This window comes from Myotis nattereri (assembly GCF_964212035.1).
Source record: "Myotis nattereri genome assembly, chromosome: 16".
NCBI lineage: Eukaryota > Metazoa > Chordata > Mammalia > Chiroptera > Vespertilionidae > Myotis > Myotis nattereri.
Window position 1 is genome coordinate 49278230 of NC_138091.1, and position 13307 is coordinate 49291536.

At 57.5% G+C, this 13307-nt stretch overlaps 1 protein-coding gene across 1 annotated transcript; it reads right to left on the minus strand.

The window, feature by feature from the left end:
* Positions 1-3937: 3937 nt before the first annotated feature.
* KRT36 (keratin 36) lies at positions 3938-7278 on the minus strand (the record flags this gene model as incomplete). Its single annotated transcript, XM_081109846.1, has 7 exons — positions 3938-4025; positions 4378-4598; positions 4752-4877; positions 4978-5139; positions 5676-5832; positions 6077-6159; positions 6838-7278. 7 exons carry the CDS (start codon positions 7276-7278, stop codon positions 3938-3940), a joined length of 1278 nt encoding a protein of 425 aa, XP_080965972.1.
* Positions 7279-13307: the final 6029 nt, after the last annotated feature.

Consider the following 13307-nt stretch of genomic DNA (forward strand, 5'->3'; position numbering starts at 1 on the left):
TGCCATGTGCCAGCTGTTTCCTCTCTCTCTATTTCCTCCTCTGTTAACCGGGAGGAAGATAGTCCCTGCTTCCTAGGGCTGCTCTGAGGATAACATACGTGTGAAGCTTCTAGAACAGCACCTGCTCATGGTTCATGCACAGTAAGGGCAGCCGCTGATTGCTGATCCCCACACTTGTGGAGTCTTGTTGAAGTCACACCTCAATACCACACAGCTGTCACTAGGGAGTGCGGACAGTCTCTGAGCACACAGGCCACCATCCCACGGGCCAGGTGCATGTGCTTGGGGCCCTTAGATACAGAGCTTCCATGAGTCACCATGCCCTTCCCACCCCTGGGGGCCTGGTGTGACCGGCACCCACCCAGCACCAGCCCAGGCCGCCATTGGCTGCCTCAGCCTCTCCCTCCCTGGAAATCCATGCCCCAGTGCAAGGACACACCTGAGCTGAGAACCTGGCTGCACCTCCTTGGGTGTTTGTGCTTCCCACCCAGGTGAGTACAGGGCTCCACCCAAGCCCTGCTAAGCTGCAGCCTCCTGGAGACACCCAGGAGCCCAGAGAAGCTACAGCCATGGAGGCCAGCAAGCCACATGCTGTTTATACAGCCTGAGGGTCACATGGGTTCCCAGGCAGGGCTCCACACCTGTGCTACCTGGAAGGAGTTTCTCTCTCCCACATAGTCCTCGTAATAACAAGCCAGTGGGATCGGCCATCATTCATTGAGCACTGAGCACCTGCCGGGCTCTGTGCTGGAGCTCTCTCCAGGCATTTTCTCATTCACTCCTCACAACAACCCCATGAGATTGGCATCGCCAATATCCCCATTTAATAGGTGGATAAACTGAGGCTGGGAATGTTTCAGGAGCCTGCCCCCTGCTCCTGCCCTGCTGTACTCTACCAGCTCCAAACACTCATGGCAGTGACTAGTGGTTGACCTGTTGGCCCTCCATTCGATGATATCCTCAAATTGTCTTGTGTTTCAGCCCTATCTTCTCAGGGAGACTGTACATTCTTGGGGGCAAGGAGTGACCTGGTACTTGTTTTGAGATCTCTATAGTGTCAAGCACAGTGCTGGGCTTCTAGGTGTCTCAATATACATGAATGAATGAATGAATGAATGAATGAATGAATGAATGAATGCTTTGCCCATGGTGAATTGTGCTAAGTAAGGAAGCAAAGAAAGGATTTTGAGAGGAAGGAAGCATAGAAAAGGAGGGAAGGAAGAAGGAAGGAGAGAAAAAGTGGGTTGAGAACTGAGAGAGAAAGATACAGTACTTCCAAAGTCAGTCTTACCATCCTCACTCTTACAGATGAGGAGACCGAGAGAGACTTAGCGATAAAATATTAGGCATCTCTGTGGAGGTGAGCAGCCCTGCTCAGACTAACCAGTCCCTTTGGCAGAGAACAGTGTTCTCCGGGCCAAAGCCATTCTGCCCAAAGGGAGACAGGACCGTAAGCCAGTTCACTGCCGTGTCCATGTCCAGTTCACAGTAGGAAAGTTGAGTTCTGGTGTGCGCACAGCTTAGTGATTTAAACTGGAACTCAGTTGAAGGTGTATGTGAGAGTGAGAGTAGGAATGGGTTCCTTAACCATCACAGACTCTAAACAAGTTAATAAAGAGCTAGACAAGGCTACCTAAATAAAGTGCCCATGACACCCAGGGCTGTCTGAGTGCATGGCACGAGGCTGTGAATTCCCTCTGCAAACTGTAGAGAGTGCATGAAAGGAGACACACGGCACGCTGGGAGGAGTTGACAGTGTGATTGTCAGGTCACAAGCCTGTGTGGTCTGTCTGCTCCGACACAGTAGCCAGGCAGCTTGAGCTGTAGATGGAACAGAAGGCCCAGTCCAATCCCTGGCTGTTCCCATGTACCAGCAAACAGGGGTGGCATGCTCTGTGTGCCCCCTGCCCACCGTTCATCTCCTGAGCCTCAGGCATGAGCCAGGAAGCACAGCCCGCAGGCCCCAGAGCAGGAGTTCGAAGCCCAGAGAGCGCAGGGCAGGAGGAGAGTGGGACTGCATGGAAGGACCCTCCTGACCAAGGCCGAGCAAGTCCTCTGAGGCCAAGGCCTGAGGGTTCACTGTCCAGCTCCAAGGGTACTGCTGACCAACAGTGCAGATCCCACCAGCGACCTGCCGTGTAACCAAGCAAAGACTCCGGGCCCACCTCGGGGGCCAGGGGTTTCCACTCTCCATACTCAGCTCAGGGGCCCTTCATTTAACACTAATGCTCATAGCTACCACTTCCTGGGGGCTGCACACACTGAGCCTCCTGCAGCCCCATTTCATAGATGAACCAGCCAACACTAGAGAGGTCACAGGACATGACTGGGCGCCCACTGCCAAACACAGAGCCACGCTCAGTGCAGATGCTCCAACCTGCCCATGCACCTCTTCCCTAAGATCCGAGAGGTGTTTGCTGCACCCCTGGTTGAGCAGCAAATTCCTGGTGACATCCCATGTCTTCCCCATGGAGGTCTTGGGCTCCAGTAAGAGCTCAGAGGCAGAAAAGAAGAGAAAGAAAAAGACACACAGAGAGAGGTGAGAGCCTGACCTGTGTGCTGGGAAGAGTACCAGAGCTAGAGTCTGAATAGCTAAGCCATGGCCTGTCCCTCTCACCACTGTGTGTCCTGGGACAAGTCACTGCTCTCTCTGGGCCCGTGTTCTTAACTCAAGAATGAGGCCAGAGACAAAGCAGGCATGAGGGCCTCTGACTTCTCACAGGCCATGCTCCTCAGCTCAGAGGGGAGCAGGTCCTGGCATGGTTAGGCTCGATGCTCAGATGGGCACGGCTCAACCAGCAGAATCCAGGGCACTTTGAGCTCTGCCCCATTGTGAAGTTCGCCCCCCGCCCCGCCACACACACACACACACACACACACACACACACACACACACAGAGACACACACAGAGACACACACACAGACACACACACAGACACACACAGAGACACACACAGGCACACACACAGACACACACACAGACACACACACAGACACACACAGAGAGACACACACACACAGACACACACAGACACACACACACACACGTCACTGTCCCCATCACCTTTCACTCCGGCTCTGTAGCCAGTGTTGTGGACATGAGTTCACCCCCCACCTTCATACCCCAAGTCACTCCAACTCCGCTCCCAGGGGTGGTTGGCCCAGCCTGGCAGCCTGGAATTTGCCTCTCTCTGGTTGGTCCTGGAACCCCCTCTCCTAAACTGTCCCCGTGCCAGGTTTGAGGGTGGGTGAGCAGGGGAAAGGGCACCAGGCAAGGGAGAAGCTAACAGGAAGGGAGAGAGAACCCCCAGATCCAGGCAGGAGTACTGAGGAGGACTGGCCGGGGAGCCTTTGCCTCTTCTGAGGTCTCCCCAGGTGGGTACCCACAGGCAGGGCCAACAAGCCTGGGGGTTGTGGCCATGCCCATCCTGATTGGGTCGGTGCCTGGGCTCGTGGACCAGGGCCTGAGGTATCCCTGTTATTCGATATGTTTAATCACCCCGTCACTTCCTATCACCCAGCACCAGCGAAGACAGACCTGACACCAAATCCCACACCTTCAGTGCAACCCCTGACCAAACACCCCCAGAACTAACCACGTCAGAGTAGACAGAGCCGCGTTTGCTATGCCAAGAGAACACACTTTATTGGGTACATTTCCAGGGAAACCTAGTTTTGCATGCATGAAAGCAGTGAAATGGAGAAGCACAATATAAGAAGTATTTCGGTAGAAAAAGCCTGCTGAGCGGGGAGCCCCTGTAGGGAAGGGGGGTTGTTGAGAGCCGGGAGCCACAGGGGTGGCCTCCCTCCTGTGGGCCAGGGCCCGCCCTCTGGGCTGGGTGGCTGGGCACAGCGGGCAGGCCTGCTTGTGCTCCTGGAGGAAATGACTCTCCCATCTCGGATCTCCTCGGCGATGGTGCGAATCTAGGTGCTGCCCTAGGGAGCCGGGGCACAGGACATGCCCGAGACGTAGGGAACTCTACCGGCAGGCTTGCATTCCGTGGCACAAGGGTGGGGAGGGAGCCTGGGGAGATGAAATCATATCAGGTCAGGCATGGGGACTTGGCACCGACGCCGTATTAAACAGATTTAGGGGATCAAGTGAAACACGTGGGTGACAACAATGAACGGCCTCAGACAGTGCCGAGCGAGGGCTGCAGGGATGAAGACTAGAGACTCCCAGCCAAAACAGAGCTTGGACTGGCTTGTCCCCCCATGGATGACCCAAGTCGGGGGCCAGAAGGAATCTCTCTCTCTCTCTGACCCCCCCGCCCTTCATCTGTGCACTAGCCACCCCAGGGCTGATGCTGCCAGCCAGGCCCTGGGGGTGGGTCTAGGTGCACCTTCCCCTCCCCCCCAGAACCCTGGCCACTCACTTGCAGTCCTCTCCCTCCAGCAGGCAGCGGTAGGTGGCGATCTCCGACTCCAGCCGGGCCTTGACGTCCAGGAGGAGCTGGTACTCCTGGTTCTGCCGCTCCAGGTCACAGCGGATCTCGGCCAACTGGGCCTCCACGTTGCCGATCAGGCACTGCATCTGGGCCAGCTGCGAGCTGTAGCGGGCCTCGGTCTCCTCCAGGGTGCATTCCAGGGAGTTCCGCTGCAGCGGCAAAGAGGAGAGCTGCCAATGGGAGGGATCCCACCCAGACACCCACGGCCCTGGGACTCTGCGTGCCACTGTGATCATGCCCCCGGTCGTCTAAGAGCCTGCCTGCCACGAGGGATGGACAGCCACTCAGCAGGGGCCACTCACCATGCTGTGCTGGGCCTGCAGCTCGATCTCCAGGGCGTTGACCGTGCGTCTCAGCTCGATGATCTCCGTCTGGCAGCACTGAAGCTGCTCTGAGCTGGACACCACCTGCTGGTTCAGCTCCTCGGTCTGGGAAACGAGAGGGCCCAGTGCGGTCAGACCAAGGGAAGCCACTGTCAAGGGTAACCCCAGCCCAGGAGCTGGTGATCCTGGGCTGCCCCAGACCCACCTGCGTGTTGAACCAGGCCTCCACGTCTCTGCGGTTATTCTCCACCAGGGCCTCATACTGGCATCTCATGTCATCCAGGATCTTGTTGAGATCCACTGGGGGGGCGGCGTCCACCTCCACATTCAGTCGGTCCCCGAGTTGGCAACGGAGTGTGTTGACTTCCTGCAGAGAGCCGACAAGATGCCATAAGGTGATGAAAAGGATGCTGGATGCAGGGGTTGGGGTTCAGCTGAGCTGCATTCCAACCTCCCCCCCCATCGGTGGCCAGCTGTGTGACATGAAACAGGATACTGAACCTCTCTGAGCCTCCGTCTCCTCATGGACTTGGAGCGACCTCCTCAGAGGGCTTGGGAGAGTAGGGTGAGATGGTGCAAGTACCAGCAAGTAGGATTGTTAGCAGGCATGACAGCTCAAATGGAGCTTTAGTGTCATGGGCAGGAGTGTGGGATCTGGGTGACCTTAGGCAAGTGACTTAACCTCTTTGTGCCTCAGCGTTCTCATCTGTAGAATGGAGCTTATAATAGCATATCCCTCCTGGGATTGTGGTGAGGATGAAATGAAATGCAAAGTTCCTGGCACACAGTGAGCCATGAACAAGTGCCAGCTGGAGTTCCTGGGGAAGTGGTTGCCACAATTGTTATACCCGGGACTCCCCGCTGGGCGGGAAACATGGGGAGCTCTCGTGGTACCAGCCTCACCTCCTCGTGGTTCTTCTTGAGGCAGAGCAGCTCCTCCTTCAGGGACTCCACCTGGGCCTCCAGGTCGGCCTTGCACAGGGTCAGCTCGTCCAGGATCCTGCGCAGCCCATTCATGTCCGACTCCACCAGCTGCCGCAGGCCCAGCTCCGTCTCGTACCTGCACACACAGAGCCCTGCCAAGTCTGCGGCAGAGGAGCCAGGCACAGGGAGGGCCCCTGCCTGCTGTCTGGCTGCAGTGGCTGAGTTGGGGCCAGCAGCATAGAGTCCTTTCCCCTGACCCAGCAGGGATCCGGAGCCAAAGCTGCATTTTCCTCGTACAGTCTCATCTGGCCTCGCCCCCACCTCACCGGCTCCCCAGGGCAGGGGAGCAGCACAGAAACCCCAGGACCGGGCCCACTTACTTGGTGCGGAAATCGTCAGCAGCCAGCTTGGCGTTGTCAATTTGCAGGAGCAGCCTGGTGTTCTCGGCCTTGGTCAGCAGGATCTGGGGAACAAGGGGCACCCCGTGAGCTGGAGAAGGCCCAGCAGGGTGGGTAGCTCGGCTCCCAGAGGCCAGGCCTCTAAGTGCCACCAGCACCTTCATCATCTCCAGCCCTGAGCCCTGAGCCCTGAGCCCAGGTATGAAGGGAGCGTCAGTCCTAGGAGGGATGTCAGTGGCCGTCAGTCCTGGCATTGGCAGACCCCAGGGTGGCACAGTGGGAAACACCAGGGGGAGTGGAGAGAGCCAGGCGGAGCTGGAGTCAGCCTCTGCACCCAGCACTGGCAGGCTGTGTGATCTTGGTCAAGGTGCTGACCGGGCACTCCATCTGTTCAACTTCAACTTCCACATCTGTTCAATGGAAGCCCATGTCTCCCAGATGAGGAATCAATAAGCCACAGAGAGGAACATGCCAGGCACAGTGCCTGCGCCCAGTAGGGGCTTGGTACATGGTGTTGCCCTTCCTATCGCTGAGACAGCGAGGGAGGGGAGGAATGGCTGGCCACAGGTTACAAGCAATGGAGAGATCTGGGCCCCCCAGGAAACCAAGACCCCAAAGAGAAAAGCTGGCCTTGATGGGAGGCTTCCCTTAGAGCTACAGTCCCACCTGTAGCCCCTTGGTATGAGACAGACCCCCTCCAGGGGCGGGGCTGCTGGGCTGGAGAGGGGCCAGGCCCCCGTTACCTTCTGCTGCAGATCCTCAATGGTCTTGAAGTAGGACTGGTAGTCGGGGCAGATGTACGGGATCTGACACTCGCACCACTCTCGGATCTTGGTCTCCAGCTCCGCGTTCTCCCGCTCCAGCTGCCGCACCTTCTCCAGGTAGTTGGCCAGGCGGTCGTTCAGGAACTGCATGGTCTCCTTCTCGCTGCCATTGAAGGCGCCCTCGCAGAGCCAGACCCCGCTCCCAGCAAAGCCAGAGGGGTAGCACCCGGAGGACAGGCAGGAGCTGGGCAAGCAGCTTCCCAGGCTCGAGAGGCCCAGCCGGCCGGAGGAGGCCGAGCCCGCAGCACCCCTGCAGGAGCCCATGGAGCGGACGGGGGACACCCGAGAGAGCCCGCCCGCTGGGCCACAGAGGACCTTGATGGACCCAGAAGAGATCGGGGAGCAGGTCTGGGTGGCCATGATGCTAGCAGAGGACGGTGGAACTGAGCAGGAAGCTGGGGTTCTGGGTTCTCCCGGCCTCTCTGGGGCGGTTATATACCCTCTTTGTAGGGTGTTGGCGTGTTACTCTTGGGAAAGCCTAGTCCTAGTCCAGAAAGCTGATCGCATTAGAACGTGACTTTTTGCTACCCATCCAGCATTCCCTGCCTTGTAAAAAATAAAATAAAATTGTTCAATTTGGTTGGCTAAGTCCGGACTCTCGGCTGTTGTCACTTCGGAGCAGAATATGAATTTTATTGCCTCTTCAAAGACTTTGCACCAGATCCCATAAATCGGGAGTGGCCTCACGGATGGCATTTGGTCCCTGCCCTGTCTGCGTGCCTTCCCCTGAGGAGCCTAGTCTGTCCATCTGTCACCATCACCCACGACCCCACACCTCCTCACCCCGGACCTGGGCCTGGGCCACCGGGATGGTGGAAAAGGAGCAAAGAGAACTAAAATTCATGGAGCATCTATTATGGGCCTGGCTAGAATCACTCCATTTCCACCTCACCACAGGCCTGGGAAGTGGCTGGTAGTGTCTCCATTTCGCCAATGTGGAAACTGAGGCTCAGAATGGTTAGAAAACAAATAAATAAAAAGCCGCTCAAGGTAAATGGGCTGTGAGGAAAGAGCCGGGATCTGAAACCAAGGCTCTCAGACCCCAATTCCCATGCCCTCGTCCCCCACACAACCAAGGTCAAGTGCCACCACCCGGAATTTAGGGGCAGGAGACCCAGGTTCAAATCCTGGCTCTGCTGATCATCTGCTGAGCACGTCACCCCCTCTCTGGCCTCCTCAGTGCCTTCATCGTGACAGGAGCGATCGCCAGCCTGGCCTGAATCAAAAGTCAGAAGTCAACGTGTTTTGAAAACCATCGGGTGCCGTGGAGATGTTGGTGAAGCTAAGAGAACTGTCTTTGGTGGTCTTTGATGGCTGTGGCCAGCAAAGGATCATGGGAGTGAGCCTGCAAATGGGGCTGCTTTGGGGGGGTAGTTCCCTTTGTGGCCTCCAGTTCTCTACACCTAGGAGGGTAGACTCAAGACCCCAAGATGGCCGGCTCTGACCCCCCCGCCCTACTCCTCCCACCCCAGTCCCTGAACTGGGTACAGAGATGGTCGATGCAGACTCTCTGGACAGGGAAGGAGTAAGAGGAACGAAGTGCCACCAGGCAGGTAAGCGAGCCGGGGGGAGAGCCTGGGGATTAGGGAGCAAAGGTAAATGTGGTCCCTGCCTCCCCACGCGGGCTTTCCCACGCAGGCCTGCTGCGCAAGGCTGGCATTTATGGGCGCATTTATGTGCTTCTGGGGTTGTAATTTACCAGCCTCTTAAAACGCTTTATAAGCTTCTCTCTGGCATTACTCAGGAGGGCTGGCTGTGGTGCCCAGCACCTCGCCCAGTGCAGTGGGCCTCCTGTCGAGGTGCCCCATTTTGCACCTGGGGGGCTCCTTCCGGGACTGAGAGCGGGCAGCCGGCCTTCAGAGCCCTGGCTGCCTCAGCCACAGTTCCTCCCAGCTGCCCATCTTCCCTGCTCTGCCCGCAGGGCCGAGGACGGGGCGTCTCGGGCTTTCTCAACCTCAGCGCTGCTGACATCTGGGACTCCAGAGTTCTCTGTCGTGGGGGCTCCCTGTGCATTGTGAAATGTTAGCAGCATCCCTGGCATCTACGGACATGTCCCTCCCCTAGCTGTGACAACCAAACATGTCACTAGACGTCGCCAATATCCCTTCGGGAGGCAAAACCGCCTTCAGCTGAGACCCACTGGACCATCGGGACAGGGACTGGGCTCTGTCCAGACTCCTATAAGCACCGCCTTTGTTTCCTAGGACGACTGGTGCAGAGTCCGGTGGGCACTGTGGGGCCTCTCAGGCAAGTCCTCAATACATCCGTGCCTCGATTTACCTCATTTGTGACCCGGGGCTCGTCCTGCGGGCAGCCCTTCCCGAGCCCCCAGCATGGCTCTTCTCTGTTGGGGTCTCTGGGTGACGCTGCTGCTCTCATTTCTTGTGAAATCCAGACCTGACGCTGATTCCAGGTCTCTCTCGGGGCAACTGAGTAAGCGGGGGGTCTGCCACCCTGGCCGTCCCCACTCTCAGCCGCGCAGGAGGGCCGTGGCGGGCCAGCAGAGGCACGCACCCCTCCCGGAGCAGGTGGCCAGCTGGCCAGAGAAGGTCTCTCAGCCGCCCTCAGGCCCCTGCCTTTCTCCATGTTGCAGACTTCAAGGCCACCTCTCAGAGGCAAGTGCAGAGGGAGCTTCATGGGAAGAATTCCTCTGTTCCCTGCATCCAGAATCCCAGACCATCGTGGGAAGGCGGAGGCCCTCATGGAACAGATGCTCTACCTGTATCGGAGGAGAGAGCCCGGACTCACAGAGCCGCTCACCCCCCAGGACCGCACCAGGGACCGCCCACCGTCCCTCTCCTGGCCAGCCAGCCCTGGAGGACACCCGCCTGTCCACTGTTTAGTAAACCAGGGCTGCCCATGCATCGGGTTTTATATCCAAATCCGGTCCTGGACTCAGCAAGACCTCAGGCCAAGCTACTCAACCCAGCTGAGCCTCCACTTTCCCAAGAGGTGAATGGAGATCACAAAACCACAGGATTGTGGGAATTTATTGACATGTGCTTGATAAACAGGAATTCATTTCACAGATTTAAGAGATCAAAACTGTTCTTAGAGCCCCTGCCGTCTGAGCCCCAAATACTGTTTCCAGTACACAAACCGCTCCCCCTGGTTTCATGGGACACTGACTCGGAGGCCTGACCCAGCTGTGCCAGGAAACACAGCTGCTCAAAGAGGTGGTGGCTGGGGCTGTGTCCAGGGCTAAAGGGACCCCATCAGCCAGGACTCTCTGTCTGGCCTCTGACCTTTACTCTAGAAGCTCCCAAAAGCCACCCCTCCCACCCCCATCTCCACCCCACCCCCGCCTTGCAGGTGCAGTGCTGGTTTTAGGGCTACAAAGCTGACAGGCGTGTTCTCTGCCCACATGGCCCCAGCTTCAGGGGCAGGGGAGAGAGGAGATGCTGCCACAGGAACAGAAAACAGCCTGGCTTTTCCCAAGCCCATCGGGGAAGGCCACCAACTTCAAAGTCAGCCACGGAGCTCGTGGCTCCTTCTTTGGTAAAAAGAAGTCTCCATTCATAAGTGAGTTTACATCCGGAAGCCGGGGCTCTCCGTGAGCAAAGAGCCAAGAAGTCAAGCCTGAGTCTCCTTCTGCCCAGCCCTGAGAAGTCCCTTCAGTGCAGATGGCAGCGGGCACAGCCCGGCACGGTGTGCCCCGGAGGAAATGGGTTCTCTGAGCAGGGTCCCCTTTCCCTGCTGCTCTGGGCTGTGGTCAGAGCGTGCCAGCCACCACCACACCAGAGTGCCCCACAGCCATCGGAGGAAGCAGACCGTGGGCCATGGAGCAGCCACGTCCCCTGCCACTGGGCACCAAGGGGACCAAGATCGTTCAGGAAGCCCATGGCTGCCTCTCAATGTCCTGCTGCCTTAGGCTTCATCCTCCTGGTTGTCACCTGCTGCCTGCTCCACCTTTGACGTCCACACACACAGATCCTGCAGAATTTCCCACCGTAACAGGCATCTAAGGAATGCTGGCCCCGTGTCTTAACCCCTTTATTTTTAATTTTTCTTAATGAAAGAGGGAGAGAGAGAGAGAGAGAGAGAGAGAGAGAGAGATGTTGACTGGTTGTTCTACTCATTCATGCATCCATTGGTTGATTGTATGTGCCCTGATTCGGGACAGAACCCGTGACCTAGGCATATCGGGAGGATGTGCCAACCAACCAAGCTCTCCGGTCAGGGCCCATGTCTTAACCTCTTTAGACGCTACCCAGCAGTCACCCAGAAATGGGGAGACCCACACCAATCTCATTTCCACACACACACACACACACACACACACACACTGCTTCTTCCTTTTAACCAAGAATGTGTCCAAGTGACAAAGCACCTGTGATTCCGGCCCCTCCCAGGAAAGCAGGGTTACTCTCTATTCTGTGCCAAATAACCACATCGAAAGCTTGGGCCAAAGCTACTGCCAGCTGTCAGGTCTAGTGCAGGCATGCCGTGGCAGGCACACAAAGGTGAAGGGAGCGTTATGGGAGGAGAAAATCTTCAATGAAGACATTTTAAGCCGCCCATTTAATTTGTCCAGGGAACTGGAGGAAGGTCTCGCTTACTCAGTTTCGACGGCGGAAGACTCGGGGATGTTCACAGACCGGCCAAGGATAGGGTCGCCGGATTTCGCCAATGAGCATGCAGGCGATGTTTGGGACATACTTATACTGAAAAGTGTCCACCTGTCATTCCGATGTCACTGGGCGCCTGCACTTTATCTGGCGGTCCTCGGTAAGAAAGCATCGCCGGCTGAGCACCTGGGCCAAACACGACACAGCTATTTCTTCCCTCCACCCCCTGTGGCCTGTCCCGTGACTGGCTGTGGTCTTGGGGACCGGTGTATCTGACTTCCTTTGGAAAATCATCTTCCTGTTCTCTGTACCCTATTCGGAGTGGCTGCGTTTTTACCCTCACAGGCCCAGCGAGCACGACTCGGACGTGCGGCGTTGTCCTCACTGTCGTCCTGGCCACCTCAGTGACAGTCCACCCCATGGCAGCTGCCTGGAGCAGGGTGACTCAGACCTTCCTCGGCAAGACCTGGCAAGTCCATCTCTGCTCCGTTTCTCACTCCCCGAGCCTGTGCCCCAAATCTCTGCCCACCCCTGCTGTCGCCAGGCCTCACCAAGCTCAGGACAGTGCGGACACCTGCTAGGTGACCTAGGAGGTCTTTCTCCACTCCCTCTACAGAGCCCAGAGCCTGCTGATGAGTTGGCCAGGGCCCTGAGCAGGGGTTTCTCCCATGGCCCAAGGGTCTGCGGGGCTCCCGGGCACCCAGCTGCCCACGTGTTGCTCTGTGCATGGTCCTGAGTCCCCGCTGGGCCTGGGCCTTACCCTGATTAGGCCTCCAAACTGCCCCTTTGCCAGGCCAGAATTTCCCTGGAACTCTCCTCTCCCCCAAAATACAAAGGTAACCCCCTCCCCAGAATATGGTTTTGGCAATTGCCTGGGATTTCAGGGTTCTGCTCCAAACTGCTCTTGCCATGGGGGAGTCCTAGAGAGCCGCCCTGACCCCAGTCTTAAGCCATACCTCCTGGTTTTCTCACGCCAGGCTCTGCCTTCTCGCACGCAGGCCAGCTCTTCCTGTGCAGCTCTGTTGGCTGACAGCTCCCAGCTGGAAGTCAGGGCCTCCTGCTCAGGTCCTCTCTGTCCCTACTCCCCCCACCCAGCTTTTATGGACAGTCCCCGTGCTGCCACTGCTCTCCCTGCTGTGCTTAGAGAACCTGTGGTCTGTGGAAGACCCACAGCCAGGCCCACTGGGGAAAGAAGCTGGGACCGCAGTCTCCGCGTCCCCTTGACGCAGGTACCACTTAACTGAACCACAACGCAGGTTCCCCCATTTGGTGGGGCTCCACCAGCTGTGTTTACAGGGCCTGGTGTGCAGTGGATCTCACGGGGTGTCTGCCAGCTGGACTGTGGGCTCTGGGTTGTAATTAACCACCGTTTATACTGTGGAGTCTACTTTCAACCTGGTCTGAGATCCTGGGATGAAAGAAGCCATGGGGTTATTACGGCTGTCTATAAAAATGGTCCAGAAGAGTGAATGCCAGCTCTCGGCCAACTCCCCAAACCTCCACCCCCAAGAGCAGCACCCACCCAGCCATCACCCACACACCTGATTCCTCCCCAAACTCTGTAGCTCCCCGAGGAGCTGCTCCAAGGGAAGTAATGTGCACAGCCTGCCCACTCCAGGCGCCGAAAGCTCAGGAACATCGCCCACCAGGAATCAAGTCCCCAGGAGCCCCGGGGATGCACGGACCCAGGCAGGGAGGGCAGAGGCCCCAGCAGGGAGGCAGGTGCAGTGCCATGGGCCATAGCCCTCCTGGGAGGTCCCTTTCCTCTCTTCCCCAGACTCCCCTCGGGTGTGTGTGAGTGCGGACATCATGTTGTATGTT